This window comes from Quercus robur, chromosome 5, assembly GCF_932294415.1.
Source record: "Quercus robur chromosome 5, dhQueRobu3.1, whole genome shotgun sequence".
In the NCBI taxonomy this organism is placed as follows: domain Eukaryota; kingdom Viridiplantae; phylum Streptophyta; class Magnoliopsida; order Fagales; family Fagaceae; genus Quercus; species Quercus robur.
The window spans coordinates 46,878,488-46,897,513 of NC_065538.1; the positions used below are offsets into that span (position 1 = coordinate 46,878,488).

Genomic DNA, 19,026 nt, shown 5'->3' on the forward strand with positions numbered 1-19,026 from the left:
TAAACAAATAACAAACAACCAAGAGTTGGTGTATATAAGTCGGATCCATGTTCCAAGTTCCCACATCAATGAATTTCCTTCAGCAAAAAAAAAAAAAAAACATCATTGAGTTTCCTTGACCAATTTTTTTTTTTAAATCGTTGAATTCTTTTAACTGCTTTTCAATTTTTTTTTTTTTAAATCCATGTTCATTGAACATTGATTTATTATTATTATTATTATTATTATTATTATTTATTATTCAATGATTTATGGAGCAATTGCAAAGTTAGGACATTTTATTATTCAATTTCAATGACCCAAATTTCCTTCAAAATTCAAATCATGCTTAAGAAGATCAAGTCAGATTATTGGTTCGTACACTTTAATTCATGACTCATAATTTATCCCATGCCATCCACCAAAACCCTTCTGCTTGCTTAGCCAATTCCGCCAAACCATCCTCTAAACCCTTTTTTATGATTCCAATTCTCCGAAGCCTATCAAAATCCACGCCCTTTTCATTCTCCAAGCTCACACTCATGGATTCATCATCCAGCTCAGGCTCAAAGAAACTGGCGGCCTTGGCCCAACATCTCCGTCTCTACAAGGCAACACCAACCATGAGGGACTTGGATGAGCAAATCCTCGAAGAAAACGTCGGAAAGGTTGTTTCCCAAGTGGGTTTTGCAGAATCAGCCACCCCAATTGCCCAACAAGACCCACAAAGAATCAGAGCCCACAAGACCCGGAAAGCCGCTGTTTTGATCTGTCTCTTTGAAGGTGACAATGGAGACCTGCGTGTCATTCTCACCAAACGCTCTTCCAACCTCTCCACTCACTCGGGTCAGTGCAGTTTCAGACACCCTTTTTCTTTGTTTGGTGTTTTTGATATGAAGTATGAGAAATTTGACACCAATTAATATGTGGGTTTGTTGTTGCAGGTGAAGTTGCATTGCCAGGTGGGAAAGCAGAGGAGGGGGATAAGGATGATGGAGACACTGCCACAAGGGAGGCAAAGGAGGAGATTGGATTGGATCCTTCGCTTGTCAATGTTGTCACTTCTCTTGAACCATTTTTGTCTAAGGTACTATATCACTATCATTTACTGTTTTTTTGTTTTTGTTGGTATGCTCCAATTATGTTATATCTTTTAATTTTTCAAAAAACCAGTGCCTAAATTTTTTCAGTGTTGGAAGTTGTAGGTTTGGAAAATAGATTAGGAAATGATAGTTGGGATTTCATTTATTTATTTTACTTACTTATTTGTACTGCTAACTGAATGTGTCTGGTGTATGAACTGGTCTATGGATCTTTACCGTTCCTGTGATATAATATTATAGGAAAAATAAGTTATCTTAAGTTTGAGACCTTATAGTCATACCCAGTGCACAAAGCTTTCACTTTTGCGCCTTAGTTTACAAGGAAAAAGTATTTTGTAGATATGAGAAGTGGAGTTGAGAGGTTTTTGAAAGGGCTTTTTGCATGGAAAAAGTTCACAATCATTTTAAGTGCCATCCCTAAATTATAAGGAGTATTAATGTTCAACGGTGCTTCATGCTTAAACTAGAAAACCTTTCTACTTCTGATTACTAAATTTTATATTTTAGCTGAGATCTTCATGAGCATTTGTAAATCCTGAATTGAAACTGAGACTTAACTTTCCACAGCATGAAGTACAAAATTAAAAAATTAGGCTCCCTGGATATTATAAAAAATCAGTTGCAGCTCATCCATCACTTAAACTTTGGGAGAATGATTTCTTCAAAAGAAACACAGAAAGGTTTTGTAAAAGCATAGACTAGGTCCTTTTTGGCTGCTCACCTCCCCCTCCCCCACTATCTACCTACCAAAATACAGTCCATTTTGGCCAAGTAGGATTTCTTAGATTAGTTAGTAGATAATTTTATTCAGTTTAGTTTCATTTTGTGTTAGACTTATAGAGGAGCAAAGAGTTGGAATTTCTATCCTTTTGATTTGGATTTTGGGATTAGCTCTATTATTTAATATCTGGATTTAATATCTGGAAATGCAAAGTTTGAAGTCCAAGTGTTGACTTGCAAACTCTCTTTTGAGATTTGCGGGGGTAAGACTTCTTGTGATAAGATATTGATGATTGTGCTTCAGTGAGTACAGGTCACATGGCTCAAGGTGGATTTCTTGTGACCGTTGGTGTTCCTTTATGGAAGGTGTGCACACAAATTTCATGTTGATAAATCACAGTCACGAATGAGTTTAGCAAATAATCTATTGATATGTATAGAAGTTGGTACAATTCTCTAAATGATTCTTTACAAGAAAAGAATAAAATAAACTCATTTGATTCGATCTCCATGATGCTTTACAATCCAAATGGCTATAAAGCTTAATCTTGAATCATGCCTTAATGTCCCTGAGTTGGATGTGTAGATGGAAGTACTTAATTTAATATAGAGTTTCATTGGCTTAATCTCTATGGAAATTGAATAATAAAAAAATTCTTACTTTGATTTGGAGGAAGAATAGGCCTTCATTTTGAATGAGCAAGAGTTCTCTTTTGGACTTAGAGATCTATTTTTGTTTGAGTGTCAGTATATATATATATTTTTACAAGTGTCTGTGTCCCCTTTCTCATATGAGAAGTCTTTATCCATATACAACTCAAGGGTACTTGATTTGGAATTTCCCTCAACATTTATTGAGATTTAATTATGAATTTTGAATTTGAATTTGAATTTGAATTTGGCCTTTCATTTAATCAATGTAAGCCTCTTCATTTGATGCCACCACATGGTTTCAACTAACTTGTGACGTGTCATTTTTTTGTGATCGGGGACCAACTTAGCAGGCTTGACATGTGGCTCAATCTCATTGGCTTAAAGCTTGTTGAGTAGGATCAAATATCAACATGTCACCATTTGGAATTGACTTGATTAAAAATATTGATCACCTTCAATCAGATGGCTATCAAAATCATGCAGATTTTCATGTCTACAGGAGGTTTTGCACTTTTGTTAGCTTTTCTGTAGTAGCTTCCAGTATGTTGGCTAGATATAAAGCCTTAACAGATAGACAGGGAACTCTTTTACTCTATGGAAAATGGAACTCTGTTAATAAAAATTAAAAAATTTATTCACAGAACATAGTTCAAATCTTCTTAGGGAGATCTTTATTCCTTGTAATCCAGCATATTCACATTAACATAATTCAAATCTTCTCGGGAAATTCTTGTTCCCTGGAATCTAACATATTCTGTCTGGACGGTTATTGCAATTCTTCATGGTCACTAGCTCTTCACAACTACCTTTATTAAGAAGGCAACAATGTTGCAGATGTTCTTGTGAACTATGCACGTATTTAAGTGTCAGATTTATTTTTTACCCAGAGGTGAATCTGCCTAGAGATATAAGAAAAACTTTTCAGATGACTTACACAGTTGTCGGGTTTGCAGAGTTCTTAAAAAGTTAGCCAGTAAACAAAACTGTCATCTTTCACCATCACAAGAAAACCATAACATATTTCCATATTACTCCTCATAATTGGTACACAAATTATAATTTCATAAATAACTAATGTTTTTCATCTTTTGTGTCTCTCATTACAATCCAAGTACAAGATTAGCATAGGATAAGTTTGCATGTTGAGTTACACACGACCAATTGTATGTCAACAGTTCATTAGGTTCTCCCCCAGTGGGTGGTTTAGCAACTATTGTTTTTCTTTGCAGCACCTCCTGAGAGTGGTTCCTGTTATTGGCATACTTAATGAAAAGAAAGCATTCAAGCCTGCCCCCAATCCTGATGAAGTGGAAGCAGTATTTGATGCTCCCTTGGAAATGTTTATCAAGGTTTTTCTCTTTTAAGGCCATTTCTTGATGATTAGATTATATGAGTTTTATCTTTTAATTTTCCTTAACCATATATATGATCCAGGGTGAAAATAGGAGAACAGAGGAGAGTGAGTGGATGGGACACAAGTATCTAATTCATTACTTTGATTATGAAATGGAGAATAAGAAGTATCTGATATGGGGTTTAACGGCTGGGATCTTGATAAGGGCTGCATCAGTTGTGTACAAACAGCCACCAGCTTTTCTGGAACAGAATCCCATTTTCAAGGTTTCTAGAGATACTGATAAAGATATTAAAATGCCTTGACTTCAAGGGAAATACTGTGGGTTGTAATGATGTATACTCATTCTTCTGCTATAATGTCCATCTCAACCTGTGGTTGTTGGACTATTATAATGTATTCAAGATAATTGTTTTAGATGTACTGAAAAAAAACAGAGAAGCTGAAACATTGCTCTAGTTAGATGTATTTAAACTGAAGAGGCTGAAATATTTCAGACCGGAGGAGGCAACTGGCATTGGGTGTCAAGGAGATCTCAGCTGTGAGTAAATTATCTGAACAAAGAAGTTGGAGTCACCCTCTTCACCATTGCTCAGGTCTGGTCTTCTTTAACTGGAAATTTCCTCAATAAATTTTCGTATAATTCTGTCTGATTTTCATCTGTAAGCTGTTGCAGGACCTGATCTCAAGAACAAAGAGCCTATCTGGTTATTGATTAACACAATTGACAAGCTTATCAGCATCAATAATTTTTCCTCATTGTTTTACAAAGGGAAGAACAATTGAGTTTACTCTTATCAATGCTGAGGTGTTACTTGCCAGGGTAATCTTGCATTTGTTATGATAATGAACATGAAAGCCCATGTACAAATTTCTCTTCTTATTTTGTATGATTGAAAAAAAAAAATTGTTAAAAAGGAATTCTCAAGCCTAAAGATTACAAAAACTTGAAGTTGTTGCCATTTCAAAAACAAAAAAGAAATTGCTGGATTTTAATTGAATGAAGCTTTAGAACTCCTTTTTGCCTATGAGACTATAGCATCCAATTACTAATCTACGAAAAGGATCTTACCACTTGGCTTAACAAATGATCAAATACTCTTCTTGAAATTTTAATTCCGATATTTATGGAGCTTCTAATTATGGTGTATCTCTATTGGAAATTTAGTGTATGGTAGGTAGTGAATAGGTACACTTTTCAGTAGTCTCTTTACCCCGTGTCGTCTAGCTGAGCTCTTTTATAATTTAGCACATTAACTTTCAATTGCTAAATTCAACTCCCTTAGCATTAGCATGCATTGATGGTGCCAAAAATGCTATTTTATCTATTTTACTACCTCACTTTACAAAATACTTAATATTAGTGGTTTTATTTTAGTATTTAAAACACAATAAAATAATATAAACACTTCTATAATAAACAACAACAACCACAACCAACATAATAAAATAATATATCTTTTAATAAAATATTGTTTTTTCAGCATATGAGCTACAGTGCACATGCAAAGATAGCTGTGCACTATAGCTCAACAAAAAAAAAAAAAAAAAAAAAAAAAAAATTGGCTTTTCCTCCACTGATACAAGAGCATTTTGTTATATTTGGTTGGTAAATTAAGCATTTTAACAATTTACTAATGCTCCTTTGTTCTAAAATGTAACCATTGTCGTTTAGAATTTGTTGAAAATGTAGCAATTGAAAAGTCTTGAATTAAATTTGTGATACAGTTAACCATATTGGGGTAACTAATGTCCACAAGATACAAAATGTGTTAATTTAAATGGAATCTTAACAATTTTATTTTAATTCAAATATTAGTGTCAAATATAGTAATTAAAATTTTGTGAACTAAATTGTGATGAAAGGTAATATTATGGTTTATTCAAATCTCATTCGGTAAAATAGGCTTTATACAACCCTTATGAAATAGAAAGATATTATATTTAGGGAAAAATAGAATGGAATGTTAAAAATCTTGTTAAAATTAAGTCATGAACCAAATCGAGTGTTATAAGTTCATGAAAGTTTTTTTAATTTTATTTTGTTTACAAGTTGAGCTTGAGTTCATTATCAAACTAGAATATATGTCTAAGTTTGATTTATTTTCTTGTGAAAGAAGCTTGAGCTTATTTACGAGTTACTAGATTATTTTTATCCTAGTTTATTAAAAAAATATATTAACTTATTTTTTCCCAATATATAGTAAACACTACAGCTAGTTATTATTTACCTTTTCACAAAGCATGTGCTAATAATTAGTAAATAAATTTAATTAAAATTGCATTACTTTAATTAACTAAATAGAATAGTTTTTGTTATGAACTTGTTATGAACTTATAAATTAAATCCATTAACCTTGTATTTTTACAATAAATGGATTATTTTCAATCATTTGTAAATAATAATTTGATATCTTATGAAAAATTTATACAATCCAATTTTAAGTCTTTATAAATATGCGTGTGTTCTCAAATTTATTCATGAACACAATAATGTTTAAAATAAATTTATTTAATAATTGAGCTTAAATTCAAATTGAATTTGATTAAATCTGTAAACGAATATGATCAAACTTTATTAAGAGCATGAGAGTCAAAATTTTGACACAAAAATGAAGAGTGCATTTGGTCATCTTTAAAGTTAAAAGTTCAAATCATCATACTCCAAGGTAGCTTTGTTCATGTGACACTTTGAAGATTGAGAAGTTGTTTGGTATTAGTGTTTAAACAACAGTTTTCAATATTTAAATAACAGTAACACTTTTAACACATATTTCTATAACACTCAAATACATATTTTCACAACATTGAAAACTAAACAACGATACTAGAAATCTCCAACTAAACGGGCCTTGAAATCTATATATCATGATTCAAGATAAAGTCCACCTTGGTATTCTTGTTGAAACTTTTTCTTTTTTAATAAAGAAAATATTGCTTTAATATTTGATGAGGATCTGCTGTTGGTAAGCAGAATTCCAACCAATATTGTTGACGCATCGAATTCAGTATTCATGAGGACTTGCTTAGAAAGAAGAAAACAACTTGGAATTCAAATTGGGATCCTCTCAAGTCTTTAGAACGTTTCTTTGACTAATAATAAGCTATGAAAAAATTTTAAAAAACATTTATGAGTTTCAGCTTTACCCTTAAAATTTAGAGGAAAAGATTTGGATTGGAGCCTTGGATTCCAACCACCAATAAGGAAGATTTATGTATCTCGTCATGTGTATTGTATATGACTCACTTAGTTAGTTGGGCTAAGTGCATTGTACATAACAATAACAAATGTCATAATCTTATTAGTAATTGGAGCCAGACTTTGAGTGGTCCATTTCCCAAATGCTGCTTTTAGAAAAGAGCAGCATGAGAAATATTTGACTTTAAAAAGTCTGAAGAATAGAGAGTGATTGTTTTGCAATAACCGGTAACCACCAGTCCTATATGGCTAAGCCAAGTAAAATGCGCCCGAGTCTTTGAAGTCCATACCTCACCAATAGTTGCATATCATTCTATTATGTTCATTATAAAGGGCTTGAGACAATTTAAAGCAACTTATGGTGTACACAGGTTTTTTTTTTAAATTATTATTATTATTGTTGTTGTGTTTTGCTAATTCTAAATTTCATTCAGCAGAAGAAGGAACAACAAAATCAGTCTTCCAAGCCTCCCTAACAGTAGATGGGATGGAAGATGTATTACAACCACAAGGACACTTTCTTTGGTTCAAGGATCAGGGCCGGCTCAAGGCCTAGGCAAGTTAGGCCTAGGCCTAAGGCCCCACTAAAAAACAAATTTTTTCTTGAAAAAAAAGGCCCAATTTTTTATAGTTAAAGGCCCAAATTTTTATAAAATTATATATATTTTCTAAAGGTTGTACATTTTTTTTATTAGTGATGTACAAATTTTACTATTAGCTTATAAATTGTCATGTTATTAATCACAAAAAATGTAATATAAACATTCATTAGTTAAATTGATGAAATTCATCAATGAGAAACAATATCACATTATATTTTGAACATTTTATAGTACTTTTAATTAGCGCATTTTTCTTTTTCATTTCTATTAAGACTCTCAAAGTACGAGACAACCTTAACTCAATTGAAACCCTAAAATATTTCAAAAAGATGTTGCAAATGTGTTAAATCATCAATTATAGATTAATCTCCCCTAATAGTTTGAGACTTTAATTTTTGTAAACTAATATCCTACAAAACCATACACCAAATAATCTCTCTCTCTCTCTCTCTCTCTCTCTCTCTCTTAAAATCAAAATATAAAATTAAAAATTAGATTACAACTTTATTTAACTATACATCGTCTTATATCCAAAATAAAGTATCTTTTCCAATCGCAGTATATTTTTATTTCTTTTTATTAATATTTATAATTCAACTATGATATTCAATTCTCTATATGAAATTAACATTAGTCTAGTTGGTATTATTTATATATTTAATGTATCAAATTAACCTTAATTTGATTAGTATTAAATAATTTTGTTTAATTAATATTTATCTATTAAAGGCCCTGCATAAATTTTTCGCCTTAGGCCCCTAATTATGTTGGGCCGCCCCTGTCAAGGATATTACAGATAGTGTTAAAAACAGACCAGCAACTTTCTTCTCCGTTTTTGTTGATGGTGTCAATGCATATCTTGGGGTCTCCTTCCACAAGGATGCAAGGGAATTTCTCTGAGATTGCTAGTTGTAGAGTCCAAAAAATGGCAGAAGCCTCTGCTAGTAATGGATCACAAGGCAAGATATTTTTAGCCCAAGCCTTTAGTAATTCACCTCTATCATTTCTTGCAACCACTGCTAAGGAGGAACAATTATCAGAAACAACAGCATCTGCATTTAATTTGATCATACCCGACGGAGGGCACTGCATATGGTCAGCTTTCTTCTTCTTTTGCTTCACTGGCTATTGTAAGAAACTGCTTTGCTCCCTTATTCTGCATTCCAAGTTACTATTAACTTTGTACAGCTTAATCTCTTGGTCACTAGAATGAACTACTTGATTTCTAAAGTTCCAATTGACTCCAATGTTAACGCCATCTGCAAGATTGCCTGAGGAGGATATTCTAGTATAGCTTTGAGTATATCCCCACAATAAGAGCTATGTAACATGTTTGGTATGAAACCTTCACAACACCCAAACCAGATAGCCTTGGCTATTGGGCAATTAAAGAAAAAATGAGTGCTGGTCTCTTGCTTCCTTACATAGCGAGTAATTGTTGTCATTTGATGCTAACTTCTATGCAATATTTTCTTTGGTTAGTAGGATGTCTGAGACCAGCCTCCATAGGAACATTTATTTAACTTTCATGGGTCTTGAGCCTCCATAGCTTTTGCTAGTTATTTACACCGGTTGCTATACTTGAGGCACTAGCACTTGTTGACCAGTGGCCTTGGATAACCCTATAAGCAAACTTCACTGACAACAACCCTTAACAGTTCAAGTCATCACTCTATAACTCCTAAATGTTACTCTTGGTGAGATATATAGAGGGACATGCCCACTTTAGGTGTCCTATTTTCCTCTCAGTTTCTAACACAAACTCGATCTTTAATTGCACCAAAAGTGGCTTGCTTTGATTACACAACAACAGATGAAAGATCAAAGTATCTTATGGTTCTTGATCTTAGGGAGTCATAGTGTATTCTATATTCACTCTTTGGTCTCTACTTTAGTGTTCTTTCTGAAGTTGAATAAAGTCTTGCGTTGGCTAGGGGCTTATAAATTTACAAAATCTTGCAAAGATTGGTTGCAATATTCCATATTTGGCTAGATAGCATAGCAATGATGACAAAGAATAAGTGAGTTAATCTAGAACCGCTCCTAAAATCATATACACCAAACATCTCTTTATCCTACTCAACTTGTCTTAACAAGTAAGGACTCAGTACAACACACTTTTCACGCTTATCATAATCAAGTGTATCTAGGATGCATAAACACCCATTTTAAACATCTCTTCTAAAAACTATATTTAAAATTATAAATTATAAAAAATAAAATAAAATAAAATAACCTATCTAATCTTAAGCTTTGTTCATATCGAAGTTTAGGGGCATGCCATTTGGCCATTATTGCCATTAGTTTTTAAGAATCATATAGAATACATTACAAGAACATTATCAATAATGAGTCCACATGGTACAAAGGTAATTTGTGTGTCCGAGATGTACAAGGGAAGGATGCCTTGCAGTCTGTTTGATAACACTTCGACAATGATCTTGAAGATCACACTGCACAGGGCAATGAGTCTATAAATAATCTTGTATTTTCTCTGGTTATTTACCGGGTGAGTACGATATGTGTAGTTAATTTTCTGAAGCATATGGTCAAAATTTAATGTTGAAAGGACACCTTGGGTGATCTCAAGGCCCACGACATCCTAGTAGTTTTTTTTTTTTAATAAAACACTGCTCCCGTCCCATGCCATGATGCCATTCAAACCAGGCCGACTTGGAATGAGACATTTGATTTATTGCTTGAGCGACCTAAGGGCCTTTGGTTTCTACATTAGTGGATTCAGTTGTCATGAATGGGCGCTGGAAATAACCAGTGCCAATCTCCATCACTTTTTATTTCTATCCCTGTGCTACACTGCCATTACAAACCTTGACTCTACTTTTCTTTTCTTTTTCAAAATCAAATTAAAGTTTGGTATAAGTTAGGAGTTAGGACTTACACTTTCTCGGCCCAGCATGTTAAGACCGGAGCATGACAAAAACCCCCATTCTATTATTGGGGTTCTTAGAGCACCTCCAGTAGCTTCTCCAAATTTTTGTACTGTTTGAAGAATGAACAGTGACATTTAACTTTTATCTACCCACTTTTTCAAATACACTTTCCAACAGATTCTCTATTCCATTCTCTATTTCATTTAAATATTATTTCTTCATTCTTTCTTTATTTTTTTTTATCATCATTTATTCTTTCTATATTCATTCCCAATAATTATATTTTTCAATGAAAAGTGTTATATTCACAACATTTTTTGCAAAACTTTCATAAGAATCACATCAAAATTTTATGTAAAAAATTGTTACTAGTTCTAATTTAAACCCACGTTGCTTTTTCCTTCTTTTATGAAATCTTGGATTTTTTTTGCTTCAATTCAAAGTCTAGCTTGCACCCGTCACATGACCCGGTCCCCCCTCATTGGGACCTAAAAAAATTCTGCCAATTCAGAGTTAGGTAGGGTGGGTTAGTTAAGGAAACGCAGAAACTGCATTTCCTCACAACCAAAATTTGTATAAAGTTTCAACTTCAAGGACAAAATTACGTGTTTGGCAAGGAAAAAGAAAGTCAATTTTGTGGCAAACGTTTGCACATATGCGCAATTTTCTTTTTTTCTTTTTTTTTTTTTTTTTTTTTTGAGAACCCACGTGCACAAATAAATTTCATTGAGACATAAGTAGGACGGTTCGCATAACAAGTCAATTGTGAATTGCCAAAGAAATAAAAAACAAAGAAAAAGCCCCAAAAACAAGAATGGGTTCCACTTCCAATTCCAACAGCCTCGGAAAAGTGTTAGAGAGGCTTGAAACTTTAGCTCAACAATACCGTCTTCACAAACCTAGTCCAATTCCAGTTCCCGATGGTACCAACTCGACACAACAAACGTTGGGATCCAATAAGAGAGCTGCAGTTCTGGTATGCCTCTTCCAAGATCCCTATGGAGATCTACGTGTCATCCTCACCAAGCGAGCTTCTACTCTCTCTACGCACTCTGGTATGTGGTTTTGAATTTGTGTCGGGTTTTACTTCCATGGCTGAAAACAAGAAATGAGTTTGTGTGTGGGTTTTGGTTGCAGGTGAGGTTTCGTTGCCCGGTGGGAAAAGAGAGGAAGGTGATGCTGATGATGTACACACGGCATTAAGGGAGGCTAAGGAGGAGATCGGCTTGGACCCTTCCCTTGTCAATGTTGTCACTGTTCTTGAACCATTTGTCACTAAGGTAATACATGTTATAATGGCATAATGCTTTGCAATTTAAGGTCTCTAATTGCTCGTTTTTTTTACGACACTCCAATTTTGACAACTTATTAAAGTGGTTGACTGTGAGCGATAAATTTATGTAAAAAGTAGTGGACAAAATATGTTAAACGATTATAATCAACCACTTTAGCATGTTGTGAGGTTGGGTGGTCGTTAGATTTATTTATGTTGATTGCGAGTCCAATATTGTGAGAGGGGGGTGCACTTGTGGTGTGTCAGTCTTAATTTATATTACTCACTCTAAAACTTTCATTAGTTGTATCTTGTATGGGATGGGACAATATTTTTCATGGATCGGTATAAGTATGATCATGGGTACAAAAATGATATAAATTGATTTGGGTTATGTCGGCAGATTTTAAAACAAATTGTTGGATGTACAATCGGTCTCGACTCTCGAACTATATCAGCACTCCTACACATATTAATGTTCAGACTTATGATTTAATGATAAATCATCAACTATCGATAGTAATGATGGCCCTTTTGCATCGTGCGGGGAGGTTTGACGTGATGTTGTGAAAATGAAATTGGATCTTGGTTCTTGAGTCATTCGTATTAGAATTGTAATCAACCATTCACTAGTAATGACTAATGACTAATGACTAATGACAAGCCTCAGATGCAATCTTTAATGTTCATCTATTTTGAACCCCATTAAAGTGTTCGAAATCATAGAATGTTAAAATCATTTGTGCTTTTGAATAAATCAAGAACATAACCTTTACCACAACTTAAGGATGTGAGCGGTGAAAATAAAAATGATGTGAGTGGTGGGTTAATGTAAAGTGATTGTCTACTGCTCTGAACTTTCTATCTCATCAAGTTGTAGGGCAAGTTGTGTTCATAGCAAAGTTGACAACTAGTTTAAGATAATTGCTTGTTTTGTATTTTCTGCCTATCTTTGTTCAAATTTGGAATGAAATGTTCTCAAGTCTCCTTGTGGTCTAAAGGGGTATCTGTAGGTGTAGGCCATGGTGTAAAGTTGCTCAGCAGAACTACAATTTACACACTTGACCTGTTTTTGACTAGAACTGGTTTCTTTTCACAGATTGGTTTGACAGTAGTTCCTGTGCTTGGCATACTCTCTGATATGAAAGCATTCAGTCCAAGTCCAAATGCTGCTGAAGTGGAGGCAATATTCGATGCTCCCTTAGAAATGTTTCTCAAGGTCTTACTATACTTTAAATTCTCACTCCTATTTTTTATTCTCTTCGACAAATTTAATCTGAAAGAAATTCCTGAGTGACATTTCTTTTATTGCCATAGGATGAGAATAGGAGAGAAGAGGAGAGAGAATGGAAGGGAGTTAAGTATCTACTGCATTACTTCGATTATGAAGCAGAGACTGAGAGGTATGTGATATGGGCTCTAACTGCTGGAATCTTGATTAAGGCAGCATCATTTGTCTTCGAGCGGCCACCAGCATTTCTAGAGCAGAGGCCAAATTTCTGGAATAGAGCTACTAACAGCAATACTACTACAACATAGATCCTAAGCATTTTTTTTGGGTCTTATATCATGTGATTCTTGTTTAACACTACTAATTATTTACAATCTGCGATGTTTAAGTTATCACATCATTCTGTGTGAAGGATTGAATTTGAAATATGAAAATGAAATAACTAACATTTTCTCCTGCTCTTCTTTCTTTTTCCTTATACTTTGTTACTGTTGTTATTTTGTGCTAGATGTTCTGCTTTTTTGCAAACTAATTAGATCGTCTATGACCAAAAATCTCAGTAGGTAAGCAAACTATTGGATATCAAGCAAGATCATGGCTGAAGTTGATGGCTACTGCACAAAATGATCAATGGTAATTAGATCATTGTTTTCCTAATATCAATAAAAAATAAAAAATAAATACAAAAAAAAAATTTATTTTAGTACTTTCATGACAGATATTTGGGGGGGAAAAAAACCCACAAATGTTGCCTACACATTATTAGCAAATAGATGAAACATTGTTCAGCTGACTCACTTATTAAGGTTTCCTGACCTATTAGCAGTTGTACCTCCATAATATCAGAAGAGAAATCTCAGCATGACTTGGTATAGTGGTTGATTTGCACATATAAAAACAAGCTATTTTTGTAAGAAAACAAAAGATTGAAGCGTCATTGAATTGATTCCAGCAAAACTATTGACAGAACCTTTATACATATGGACTCTTTTAACTTCATGCTCCTCAATACTACTAGGGTAATTACTTAAATGTCCATGGAAATAATTCTGAATTTTGCTTGTGGGGGAAAGAGAATGGAAATGCCCACAAAATATCAAATAAAACATCAATCTATTCAAGAAAAATTACAAATACCTCCCTCAGCTAAACACCTCATAAAATTTTTCAATGACAAGTAAACCTGAGTCGATTGACTCCAAGGGATCCTTTCGAAGGCGGTGTCTTAAGCAGTTAGGAATTACAGTGGCAATATCCTCCGTGGTTACGCTATCTCTTCCCTTTAGAGCAGCTAGAGCTTTTGCAGCTCTATTTGTCACAATGTCTCCTCTCAACCCATCAACATTCAACTCTGCACAAACCTTGGATATTTTCACCTGGAGATCACGATCAATCTGAACAGAAGAAAGTGAACTTCTAGCTGAGCCAATTTGTTGTTGGAGCTTTTCTTGCTCAGCCTTATAAGAATCCCTGAATTCCTTGGGATTTTTGTCAAAACGAGCTCTCTCCTCCACAATCTTGACTCTCAGCTCTGCATCCCTAACAGTCCCCACTTGTGCATGCATTCCAAACCGATCAAGAAGCTGTGGCCTTAGCTCCCCTTCTTCCGGATTACCTGAGCCAATGAGAATAAACCGAGCAGGATGTGAAATTGAAATACCCTCTCTTTCCACTGTATTCCAACCTGAGGCAGCTGAATCCAATAAAACGTCCACCAAGTGATCATCCAAAAGATTTACTTCATCTACATAAAGAATTCCTCTATTAGCTTTAGCTAGAAGACCAGGCTCAAATGCCTTGACACCCTCAGTGAGGGCTTTCTCAATGTCAATTGTCCCACAGACCCTATCTTCTGTAGCACCCAATGGCAAATCAACCATGTTGATTTTGGTCATGACAACAGATAGGTTCTCTCCTTTCATAATGTTTTCTCTGACTTCCACGCCCATGGACTCTGGATCTTCTGGATCTGAATTAAATGGGTCACCAGCTACTACCTTGATTTCAGGAAGCAAATCAACTAAGGACCTAACAGTTGTGGATTTCCCTGTTCCCCTATCCCCCATGATCATGACACCTCCAATCTTGGGATCAATCACATTTAGCAGAAGGCATAGTTTCATTTCATCCTGTCCAACAATAGCAGGAAACGGATACACCGGCCTCTGGCTTTCCTTTGCAGCAAGCTTCTGGGGCTGGAAATCATCAAGTTCACAGTCCTTATTAGCATAAAATTCAAAACCTATTCGTTAAAATTCTGCTATAAACATTCACTTCCAAGAAATGTTATCATCCACAGATATAATTTTCTTTTTGTTCTTTTTTACATATAAAGTTATAAGAAATACTCATTAACCATAAGATTATTTTGACAAACAGCCTGAGTGCACAAAAGGACCTCAAATCTTATTCAAACACCACAAGAAATATTCATGGTAACTTGAAGTTTTTGAGCAACCAATTTATCTATAGCATGTGTTTGAATAGAAAAGATAGCAACAAAAACCAAATATGATCTAAACAATAGGATAAATCAACAACATTAGACAAGTACCTGGTCAACAGAGTTGATGTCAGTTGCAACATTGGTAACTGCAACATGGAACTGAGACCTCCCCCTCTTACCATGAATCCCAATTCCTCCATAAAACTTCCTCCCACTACTCTGCCCTGAAAACCCACAATTGTCAACATCAATATCAATCCACTAAAAAAGCTAAAACCCATTTCTTATCATCATTGCTAAAGACTAAAAATCAATAAATTTAAAGTTTTTGGACAAAGAAGCACCACAAACGAACTGGGTCTGTCACGTGTGTACTCAATATGAGAATGAAAGTCCAAAATTATGGTTCTGACCCAGAAAAATGCAGTGGGGTTTAGTTTGTTTAGTTAGTAATGTACCTGGAGATAAAGTGAGAGAGGAAATGGAAGGCTTGGAGGTCTGAGAAAAGAGGGGCCTGGAAGCCAAGATTGCAGTTGAGGAAGATCCTAGTACCGACGCCATGGGCAAGTGTTTATGAGTGCAGTGTGTGTTATGGTCGATGAGTTTCCTAGCCTTCACAGCTTGACATGGTTTCTTATTGCTTTGTTAGGTTGAGGATAAGAGGATAGATTTGATTCGAATTTTCTAAGTTCTTGTTCCCTATTTTGTCCTTTCTCGATACTAATAATATAATAAAGAGAAAAAGAATTACATTGAAAATAAAATAAAATAAGTTAAAGGAGAGATTTTTAGAAAGCAAGAAAAAGAGAGAAGTCTCGAAAACAAAAAGAGATAGGGGTCTCTTTTATTTATTAAATTTTACCTAAATTGCAAATTACACACTAAATTTTGGGTTATTTTAGTCCTTTACTCTTAAATTTCAAATTTTGATTAGCATTTAGTAGCATTTGGATTTATTAACTTTTGTTAATGTATCAGGCCTAGTTGTTTGTTAAGTTCAAAATTTAATCAAAACAACCCCAAATATGGAGGGTGCAAAATCAAAATAAATACAAACATAACAAAATTTAAAGATGTAATATACAATTTAGTCAATTTTTTTAGTGAATGAGAAGGATCTCTTGTTCCAAGAATGTTGAGATCCTCTCAATCATGCTCTCAACATTTTCTTTTTTACAAATTTTATCTTGTTAAAGGACAAAAAAGAATTTGAAATAATAATAATAGAAGTTAAGGTTAAATAGTAACCTTTATGCTCACACTAATTTTCTCTTCAATTTTCTACCTATCGTTTAATTGATGAATTGTGGGTAGTTTAGATGGGAATAAGCCACTGATCTTATTTTCTTTTCCTCTTAATTTCCATTAACCATCATCTTTTGCTCTTTTTTTTTTCTTTTTTCCTTTTTTTTTAATCTTCCCTGCCCATTTCATTGTCTTGTTAACTAGCCAAAATGACTTTAAAAACAATAAAAAAAAATATTAAAAAAAAGGCCAAAAAAAAAAAAGTGTAAAGGCTAAAATAATATTTTTACAAGTTCTTTATACCTGCTCTCCACTCTTTTTTTTCCCTCCAAAATTCCACCTATTTCTCAGCATATGAATTTTGGTCAACAAATGAATTTTTGTAAGTACATATGGAAATTGGCATCCACCATCCTTTTATTTTCCTTTTAATTTCCATTTATATCAAATAAGAGCATTCACGTTGATGCTTTCAAATTGCTATATTACTATTTTTAACAAACCATTCCACAAAAAATATATTGCATTGATGGTTCTTTTTCAAATTTTTTTTGCAAATGTGCTACAGTAAACTATCATTTATAGTAATTTTCTGTAACTCAAATGCTATAACAAATAATAATCTCTCTCTCTCTCTCTCTCTCTCTCTCTCTCTCTCTCTTCTATTTTCTTTCTTCCTCGCCCCTCCCATCTCTCCCAAGCCTTCTCTTCCTTCAATTAAAAAACTCAAATTCTTTCTCTTTTTTTGTCTTTCTCAATTCACTATTCTCAATCTCTTGCCCCCCCCCCTCTCTCTCTCTCTCTCTCTCTCTCTCTCCTTGTTGGTCTTCTCTCTCAAACAAATAAAGAGGTGGGTTTGCGGTGGTTCATGGGCAACATTGGTGGTGGTGATGATGACAATGGGTTAGCAATGTGGTGGGTATGTATTAGTTGTATTTAGGTTCTTTTTTTTTTTTTTTATGTGTGTTCATATGGGTTTGGTGCTTTTGATGGTGGTGGTGGTTGATTTTGGTTGTGAGTTGAGATTGGGATTTTGGGTTGATATTAGGTTGTGGGTTTTGTTTGATCTAGATGTGTTTGGTTTTGGCTATGTTTGATCAGATCGGGTTTTGGGCTTTGGTTGTGGGTTGTGCTTGATCGGATTTTGGCTATGTATATTCATATGAGTTTGTGTTTGATATGGATATGAGTTTGGTGGTTGTGGTGGTGGTGGTTGATTTTGGGTTGTGAGTTTGGTGGTTGTGGGTTGAAGAGAGGGTGAAGAAGAAAATAAAGAGACAAAGACGAAGAGAGGTCATGGGTTGAAGAGAGAGAGAGAGAGAGAATAATAAATTAATTAATAGTATTTAGCTATGTTGTGAAAAATAAAAATATTGATGTAGGGTGAATTATGAAATGGTGAGTTAAAATAGATAAAGTAACTTTTTTAGAATGCTAAAAGCTAAATTTTTAACACCATTGATGTGGATGCTCTAACAAAAAACCATGTCCTATGATTTTTTATTCTTCCTTTGACATCTTCTCTTTTTTACTTCTTATGGAAAACTACCAACTGTTTTAACAAATATTGGAAAACTATCATCCTTTGATTTTTTTTTCCCTCCCTTTGTCATCCACTCTTCTTTCATTTTTAGCAAACACCACCTTAGTTACTATATATCAAAAAATAAAAATAAATAAATAAAAAGATAAATAACATCTTTACAATAATATTTTTTAGTAGGAGAGGGAAAAAATTCAAATATAGGTTTTCCCTTAGAGGAAAGGAAGCCGGACATTGTCACCAAACCATAAGGCTTTTGACAACATCCTATCAATTAAAATTTATTATCTCTTTTGGCACAAAATTGTAAATCTTTTTTTCTCTGCTTAGACCCAAAATGGCTAGCTATAAGAGAAAGGCAAGATGAATCAACACCTTCAATTGATCGAAATCTACTAATTAACCAATGCAACTGTGAAATCTTTTCTCAAAACCTCTAAATTGGCATCTTAAGCTAGGAGGGATGGCAGTACCTTGCCTTGTATTGCCTTTGCTTAGTCTTCCAACTCAAGGTTCACAACCGATAACTTTCGTTGCCCATCCAAAAGCCAAAAGGAGTGAAATCAACTTCAATCTATGGGTGAGGTTGTTGAATAAGATCTTGCTAAATTGGCTAAGCAAACCATACTTTGGATATCACTCGAAGTAGGGCCAGTCGTCAGATTAAGTCTAAGAAACCAGCTTATTAAAGAACGCTAATTGATTCTAAGTACCCGTTTGGATCACGGCCAACGCACCCACGTTTGCCCTTTTTTTTTTTTTTGTGACCAGTGACTACTGCACTGT

At 34.1% G+C, this 19,026-nt stretch overlaps 3 protein-coding genes across 6 annotated transcripts; 2 read left to right on the forward strand and 1 right to left on the reverse strand.

Annotated features, from left to right (window-relative positions):
* Positions 1-216: 216 nt before the first annotated feature.
* On the forward strand, positions 217-4,841 carry LOC126726131 (nudix hydrolase 15, mitochondrial-like). Of its 3 annotated transcripts, XR_007655714.1 has the most exons (6): positions 217-825; positions 924-1,066; positions 3,686-3,805; positions 3,891-4,076; positions 4,308-4,406; positions 4,487-4,841. XR_007655714.1 is itself a non-coding variant. In XM_050431256.1 (5 exons), the coding sequence occupies exons 1-5, from the start codon at positions 372-374 to the stop codon at positions 4,353-4,355; spliced, it is 951 nt and encodes a 316-aa protein (XP_050287213.1). In that variant the 5' UTR covers positions 217-371; the 3' UTR covers positions 4,356-4,841. The 3 variants fall into 3 exon arrangements, 1 of the variants encoding a protein (XP_050287213.1); XM_050431256.1 differs by having other exon boundaries at positions 4,308-4,841; XR_007655715.1 differs by having other exon boundaries at positions 219-825; positions 3,891-4,406.
* Positions 4,842-11,211: 6,370 nt separating this feature from the next.
* LOC126726133 (nudix hydrolase 15, mitochondrial-like) lies at positions 11,212-13,462 on the forward strand. The gene is made up of 4 exons (XM_050431259.1): positions 11,212-11,557; positions 11,640-11,782; positions 12,875-12,994; positions 13,093-13,462. Exons 1-4 carry the CDS (start codon positions 11,317-11,319, stop codon positions 13,312-13,314), a joined length of 726 nt encoding a protein of 241 aa, XP_050287216.1. The 5' UTR covers positions 11,212-11,316; the 3' UTR covers positions 13,315-13,462.
* A 467-nt stretch (positions 13,463-13,929) lies between these two features.
* On the reverse strand, positions 13,930-16,135 carry LOC126726132 (magnesium-chelatase subunit ChlI, chloroplastic). 2 transcript variants are annotated; one of them, XM_050431257.1, is made up of 3 exons: positions 15,911-16,135; positions 15,561-15,676; positions 13,930-15,225 (listed from the first exon to the last, which is right to left on the reverse strand). In XM_050431257.1, exons 1-3 carry the CDS (start codon positions 16,011-16,013, stop codon positions 14,149-14,151), a joined length of 1,296 nt encoding a protein of 431 aa, XP_050287214.1. In that variant the 5' UTR covers positions 16,014-16,135; the 3' UTR covers positions 13,930-14,148. The 2 variants fall into 2 exon arrangements, with proteins under 2 accessions (XP_050287214.1, XP_050287215.1); XM_050431258.1 differs by having other exon boundaries at positions 13,930-15,201; positions 15,911-16,131.
* Positions 16,136-19,026: the final 2,891 nt, after the last annotated feature.